Source organism: Laetiporus sulphureus, assembly GCF_001632365.1.
Source record: "Laetiporus sulphureus 93-53 unplaced genomic scaffold LAESUscaffold_56, whole genome shotgun sequence".
Classification (NCBI taxonomy): domain Eukaryota; kingdom Fungi; phylum Basidiomycota; class Agaricomycetes; order Polyporales; family Laetiporaceae; genus Laetiporus; species Laetiporus sulphureus.
The window spans coordinates 11,462-19,728 of NW_024468565.1; the positions used below are offsets into that span (position 1 = coordinate 11,462).

Below are 8,267 nucleotides of genomic sequence, written 5' to 3' on the forward strand. Positions count from 1 at the left end.
AATTGCTGTGGTCAGTTAAATAGCAAGTGAGATCAGTCTCAATCGTGATGGTCAAATAAATATTATCACAGATTTTCACCACAAAGTTCGCACGTGACTTTACTCACATCACAGATCACGTGCTTCACCAATATCTCATGCCACTCAGCCACAGACGTGACACATAGAGATCAGGTGATAGTCCACATCACATGTTATGGTCCAGATCCGCAGATGATCCGGTCAGACCTGTCTATTCCAGGATACAATAGAGGCACCCATTTGGGAACAAAGGAAACAAGGACTATTGTTACGCATCAGCCTTCCACTTCCTATTAGTTTAGCCAGAAGCCCAGATAGGCACGATGTTCTCACTGAAGAACAAAGGGAAATCAAGATAGGCAGGATGCTCACATGGCAGCCATCGATCTTTCCACTTATTGTTCTACTTACAGATATATCATTGTTCCATGTATGGCCATTAGCTTATACCTGTAGTTAGGTAGCTTAGATAAGATAGCCCACTGTACATGTATATAAGACCAGCATGTAGAGGATGAAACTTCAGATTGTTTCTCCTCATCTACTATCATAGCACCCACTGAGCTTTCCAAGCTCCTGCATATATCTTTCACCCTTCCATATGCTTGCTTCACCAACAAGTAAGTGTTAGGTGCTCAAGCCACATAAGGAATCAGGGGAATCATTTGGGATCAGGGGGATCAGGGTTGCACGTTCCACGTGACCACTCCTTTTTCAGTCTTTTTGATTTCTTGTCCAGCGGTGCTATGACATTAGAAACAATCTGACATTTTCTACACCCCTGCTTAGTGTTTAACACAAGCAGCCACGTATTTTCAGTGCAAGCAGTTTCAGCTGTAGCACGTGGCTTTTTTGACACATATTCCAACTCAACTTCTACCAGGCGTGAGCCTCAGCAAGACACTGAGCAGCCCAAGGCAGCAAAGTGCAAGGCCACCAAGGTAGAAGATTCCTGCACCAGCTACAAATGCCACGAGACCAACAAAGAGCAAGGGAGACTCCTCACTCTAGCATCCCTCGGAGCTTTATCCACAGATCGTCAGAGAGCAGCAGCTCAGGTAGTAGACACCATGCACATCAGAGTCCGAGGCATCATTTGCCGACCTCGCAGTCACATCTCCCCACTCGAACGATACAAGCCCAGGGCTGGACATCTCACCACAGGTGGTCACAAGCCAAAACCACCACCTGAGATTATCACCAGCAATGCCATTCCCTCTGCCATCATAGCCTCACAGCTGGTATGACCACTCCCTAACTTCATCAAAGTTAACACCCACGCTTGACCCATCCGCCCTCTTCCATCCAGAGTCAGACCCACCCTTCACATCGAGACACTCAAGAAGCAGATATCAGCCACCCACTTTAGACTACAGCCGATACTAGGAGCATTCTGAGAAAGAATCAATCGGGATAAAAGGAAGAAGGTACAACTCCTCACATCAGAGTTAGATAAGATCTGCATGGACCTTTACATGAGAACTCATGTCGAGAAACAGGTCATCAACACGTGCTGTCTGGAGATAGGCAGAATTGACTTCAAGGAGATCGGGAGGCAGCAGAAGTTGGACGAGATCATCAGGGAATTGTGCAAAGTCAAGGACAAGAATTATCTAGGCTTTATTTTTACTTAGCTATATATTTACCATGCAATGTCAGAATCTGGTCACGCACAAATGTCCACATTCGCACAGAGAATGTAGGATGTGCTATGATCAAACATCGAAGTAGAGACGCATGAAGGAAGTACACCTCGCACCTCTAGATAACCATCACTGGAGCTCCGTCCTCAGGACTCCGCATCACCACTTGGAGAACCATCATCCCCAACTCCATCACTCCTCCTTGCCTACATTCCTCCCACATGGTCATATAACAGACATGAATATGCGCGTCTCAAAGATGCCATCAGACAGTCAGCATCAGGCGAAGTACCCGACAACATTCGTGAATGGGTCATCATTGTCATGAAGTCAATGGTCGACAATGAACTCAAGAAAATGTATAATGTGCTCAGCGACAAAATGTATGAACACAAAAGAATTCTTGAGGCCTCTATCCAGTCAGCTCAAACAGAGCGACGACTCAAGGAGGCGGTACTCAAGTTCAAGAACGAGAAACTCTTGGACAGGATCAAGGCTCAGGACACACACATGGTCATCCTCAATGATGAAATCACAAGCACTCAGAGAGCCATGTTAGACATGGGGAAGAAAATGATGGAACTAGGCAGCGAGAACACCAAGCTGCATCATGAGTTAGCTTCACTCAAAGCAAGCAGCGTCACAACAATGCAAGGTCACACCTCTGGTCAGGTACAATTGCGCAAACTGCACGTCAAGATAGCCGAACCTCCACACTACTCAGGCAAAGGAAGTCTGGAGGACTGGCTTCAACAACTCAGCATCCGGATGCAGTGGAATGAGATCAATGACAATGAGTGAAAGATTACTATGGCACTACTGCACCTAGAAGGTGGCACATTCACCTACATGTCAGAATATGCTACAAGGACAGCAGCACAGCAGGCACTCGGTACTTGAGAGATTTCATTGACATTCTCAAAGTCAACTACAGGACCCTCGACCCAGACAAGGATGCGCAACAGCACCTGAAGGAGATCTGCACAAAGACCTACCCCACCATGGTCTCCTTCGCAGAAAGGTTCTGTCAATGGGCCACCAAGACCAACTTGGGGCACATCACACTAATCAGTTATATCGCTGAACATAGAGACAAGGATGTACACCAAGCAATGGTGACACAAGACAGCTTAGGTATTGCCGACCTGACCACATAGCCGGAGTATCTCGACCTATGTCTCCAACTCGAATTCAAGTTCAGGGCCGACAAAGCAGGACATCGTGGAACAACGACATCATCATCACCGGCACCAAGAGCCTCGAAGGACCCCAATGCAATGGCTGTGAACCACGTGTCCTAACTCATCAAGGAACAAGAAGGATAGCTAGAAAGGAAGCTCTGTGTATGCTGTGGAAAACACCCCTTCATATTCAAGCAGCAGTGCCCCGATCCCAAGTACAAAGGCAAATTAGAAATGCCAAGGCGGGGACAGGCAATAAGGGCAATATCTACACCAGCAGCATCAAGCAGTTCCGACGATGGCAAGGTGAGAGAAGAAGCAGTCCATGCCTTCCTCGCCAGCTACGACGCAAAAGGAAAGGACAAAGAGGCAGAACTGGAATCAGCTGTCGAAGCAGCTAGGATCATGGAGGTGGAAAATGATGAGGATTTTCTTCAGTGGGTTCTCTGAGGTCTGGCCAGAGTTCCCATAGACAATGTAATAGTACCTACTCGCTCTCGCATGTACCGGTATCAAGTTTTCTTTATATTGCATCAACTGGTTCATCAAAACATGCGATCGATTTACCTGTTCACCTCAAACAGGGAGTAAGGGAAGTTCAGACTAAGGCGCTCCTCGATTCAGGAGCATATTCATGTTACATCAACCCATGGCTGGTTGATCAGTTGAATCTTGCTACAATCTCTCTTGAGAAAGAGATCAGGGTTTATAATGCAGACACATCTCACAACAAGGGTGGAACAATTAAGAAAAGGGTTCTTCTCAGCATAACCATCAGAAATCACACAAGCAGGCAAAGCCTTCTGGTTACCGATATAGGACACAAAGATGTTATACTAGGCATGAGTTTCCTCAAGGAGCACAATCCTGAAGTGGATTGGGGAAAACTCATGATCGAATTCACCTGATGCCCACACAGATGCGCACCCTCACAGATAGCAGTCCAGGAGGAGGACCTGAAAGACACAAACATCCCCAACATCAAAGACTTAATGGAGTTCATTGGTTCCCAGGAGTTAGGTCACAACTGGAATGACATGGACAGCTTCATTAAATGGGTGTCATTATCAGAAGACCCTGATGCACAAGCCGTAGCATCACTCATTATGGGTCTTGACATCAAGAGAAATCAGGATAGAGTGCCACAAAATGGAGAACAGGACAAAGACTACTGGTCGGCCTATGTTCCCAAACACTTTCATGAGTATGGTGATGTGTTCTCCAAGAAGCAGTCAGAAGAAATGCCCACCAGAAAGCCCTATGATCATCCAATCGAACTTGTTTCAGAGGCATCGTTACCACGCCCGACAAAGTTATATCCTATGAACCTATAGGAAAGAAATTCACTCGACATGTGGATAGACCAAGAGTTGGCCAAAAGATACATCAAGAGATCAAAGAGTCCAACAGCAGCACCTGTCTTCTTCATCAAAAAGAAAGACGGATCACTCTACAGGAACCTCAATGCAGTAACAAAGAAGAACAAGTTTCCAATTTCATGCATTTCGGACCTCATCGACAGGCTCTCACAAGCTAGCATATTTACAAAGCTTGATCTGAGGTAGGGATTCAACAACATAAGGATTAGGGAGGGAGACAAAGAAAAAGCCACCTTCATCATGCATCACGGCCTCTTCGAACCCACTGTAATGTACTTCAGTTTCTGCAACACCCCTAGCACCTTCCAAACAATGATGAATACAGTCCTCGAAGACTTGATTCACACTGAAAAGGTGGTAGTCTACTTAGATGACATTCTCATTTTTACGGACAATCTCGAAGAACACCGACGACTAGTAAAAGCAGTTTTACAGCACCTCTGGAACAATGACTTATATGCCAAACTGGAGAAATGCTTCTTTGAACAGTCCTCAATTGAGTATCTTGGCATGATTATCAGCAAGAACTCGGTACAGATGGCCCCTGCTAAAGTCAAAGGCATCCTTGGCTGGCCAGCACCTACTAAGGTCAAACAAGTACAGGCCTTTTTAGGATTCGTGAATTTCTACAGGTGATTTATAAAAGACTTTGCAAAACTCGCACGACCTTTAACGCTTCTCACCTGTAAGGACGTGCCCTGGCAATGGAAGGAAGAGCAGGACCAAGCCTTCAGCGCACTCAAAATGGCGTTCACCTCAGCCCCAATTCTACACTCTCTAACGACAGTGCACCATACCGTCTGAAAACTGATTCTTCAGACTACACAACTGAGGCAGTACTCGAACAGTTGGGAGAAGACAAGCTATGGCATCCAGTCACATACTACTCAAAATTACTCAATGAACATGAGAGAAATTATGAAATTTATGACAAGGAGATGCTTGCGATTATTCAGGCACTAGATGAATACCAGCACTATTTAGAAGGACATCCAGAACCCATTGAGATTTGGTCAGATCATCTCAACCTTACATACTTCTGCCAGGCACAGAAGTTATCCTGGCACCAAGCACGCTGGGCATTATTCCTCACAAGATTCAATTTCATACTTAGTCACTGACCTGGAAAGACAATGCTATGTGCCGATCCTCTGTCCAGGAGGCCAGATCATAAGAGGGGGGTAGACAGCGACAATTCGAACCAAATGCTGTTAAAATCTGAATTTTTCACTATCAATGCGATTCGACCCGCTCACGCATCTGAAGTTGATGATGCTCAACTACTGGAAAGAATCAAGAAGGCACTCACAGACGACACGATGACCAAGGATTATCGTGCACTTTTGACTACAGGACAGCGTGAATTCAGGAAAAACCTCGCAGAATGGAACTTTGAGCACAGACTGCTGCTCCATCGCGGAAAGGTTTATGTCTCCAAAGATCAACAGCTATGCCTTGACCTAATAAAGCTCCATTATGACACATTACCAGCTGGACACCCAGGCAGGTTCAAAACATTGAAGCTCATTACTCGGAAGTATTGGTGGCCAGGAATGTCTGTAATGGTTAAGAAATACGTACAAGGTTGTGACAGTTGTCAACGCAACAAGTACTCAAGAGAAAAACCATACAGACTACTACAACCCAATGATGTACCAGGAGGACCATGGGAGATCGTCACAGTCAATCTCATCACTCAACTTTCTCCAGCCATAGACTTTAGGGGAGAAAAGAAGACGGCAATACTTGTCATCATAGACAGACTCACAAAGCGAGTGCACTTTTATGCAACAGATGACACAGTCACCTCATCCCAAGTTGCTAACATATTCTATAACGAAGTCTTCAAACTCCACAGATTACAGCGCCAGATTATCTCAGACCGAGGTACTCAATTTGCGAGTAAACTATTTTAGGAGTTCTGCCAGAAGCTCAGTATAAGATCTACAATGTCTACAGCATATCATCCCCAAACAGACGGCCAAACAGAAAGGGTTAACCAGATGTTGGAACAGTACTTATGCATGTACTGTAACCACAGACAAAATGACTGGGTCTACTATCTGCCAACAGCAGAATTTTCATACAACAACCAGACCCATGAGTCCATCGCACTTTCCCCATTCTTTGTCGAATATGGCCGACATCCAAAAACGGCACCAGACGTACACAAATCAATATGTTACCCATCATTGGAACATCTATTTGCCCACCGATCTGAGGCACAAGAACAGGCAAAGGCAGCATTGGAAGTTTCAGCTTCACGGATGAAATGGTACTTCAATGAGAAAAAGGGAGAAGTCCCATTCAAAGTTGGAGACCTAGTGTTACTCAAAGGGAAAGATCTCAGAGTAAAAGTCAAATCTGCGAAGCTAGGCACACAAAACTTCACACCTTACAAAGTACTTCAGAAGCTAGGCCCAGTCACATTCAGACTAGAGTTGCTCAAGCAAATGAAGGTCCACCCAGTCTTTCATGCTAGCAAATTAATTATGTATCATCAAGACACGGTCACGAACCATGAACTCCCAAAGCCCCCAGCTATAGAAATCGAAGAAGAACCAGAATTCGAAGTTGAAGAAATCCTAGACTCTAAGGTTGTGAGGGGAAGGGTCCAATACCTCGTCAAATGGAAAGGCTATAACCATTCTGATGATATATGGAAAACCTGAACAAATCTCACCAACACCAATAAGCTTCTTCAAGAATTCCACCAACAACACTCAGATGCACCCAAAGCATCAATCAGGGTTGTCACATTCGGTGGAAAACACTTCGAACTATTCTCATATGAAGTTGCCTCAAAATCCACGCACAGAATCAACATGTCCAACCACCTGGACGAGTTCTTCCTATATCATAAGATGACAGACCTCACCAAATCACCCAAGAAATCCTCAAGTGAGGCAGCTGGATGGGATATTTATGCAGCAGAGACACATGAAATCCCCCCACATTCACGAGCTGTGGTAGGAACAGGAGTCACCATTGATCCTCCTGAACACACCTACACATGAATAGCTCCACAAAGTGGACTGGCTTCTCAAGGAATTGATGTGGGTGCAGGAGTTGTTGACCCAGATTACACTGGAGAACTCAAGGTCATACTGATCAACACAACAGGTTTCATATTTTCGGTCAAGCCAGGAGACAGGATAGCCCAGATAATATTCGAGTATTATGCAGAAGGGCTTTCCTCCAAAAGCTATCAACCATTATGAGCAACAAGATGAGGGAACAAAGGTTTTGGCTCCTCGAGACAATGAGCCTTGAGAGGGGGGTAGTGTCACAGATTTTCATCACAAAGTTTGCACGTGACTTTACTCACGCCACAGATCATGTGCTTCACCAATATCTCATGCCACTCAGCCACAGACGTGATACGTAGAGATCAGGTGATAGTCCACATCACATGTTATGGTCCAGACCTGCGGATGATCCGGTCAGACCTGTCTATTCCAGGATACAATAGAGGCACCTATTTGGGAACAAAGAAAACAAGAACTATTGTTATGCATCAGCCTTCCGCTTCCTATTAGTTTAGCCAGAAGCCCAGATAGGCACGATGTTCTCACCAAAGAACAAAGGAAAATCAAGATATGCACGATGCTCACACGGCAGCCATTGATCTTCCCACTTATTGTTCTACTTATGGATATATCATTGTTCCATGTATGGCCATTAGCTTATACCCATAGTTAGGTAGCTTAGGTAAGATAGCCTGCTGTACATGTATATAAGATCAGCATGTAGAGGACAAAACTTCAGATTGTTTCTCCTCATCTACTACTGTAGCATTCACTGAGCTTTCCAAGCTCCTGCATATATCTTTCACCCTTCCATATGCTTGCTTCACCAACAAGTAAGTGTTAGGCTCTCAAGCCATATAAGGGATCAGGAGGATCATTTGAGATCAGGGAGATCAGGGTTGCACGTTCCACGTGACCACTCCTTTTTCAGTCTTTTTGATCTCTTGTCCAGCGGTGCTGTGACAAATATCAAGCGAGATTAGTCTCAATCATGATGGTCAAGTAAATATCAAG

At 45.0% G+C, this 8,267-nt stretch overlaps 1 protein-coding gene across 1 annotated transcript; it reads left to right on the forward strand.

Annotated features, from left to right (window-relative positions):
- Positions 1-1,988: 1,988 nt before the first annotated feature.
- LAESUDRAFT_763441 (uncharacterized protein) lies at positions 1,989-2,965 on the forward strand (the record flags this gene model as incomplete). Its single annotated transcript, XM_040913254.1, has 3 exons — positions 1,989-2,461; positions 2,521-2,764; positions 2,822-2,965. The coding sequence occupies 3 exons, from the start codon at positions 1,989-1,991 to the stop codon at positions 2,963-2,965; spliced, it is 861 nt and encodes a 286-aa protein (XP_040759452.1).
- Between the last annotated feature and the right edge of the window lie 5,302 nt (positions 2,966-8,267).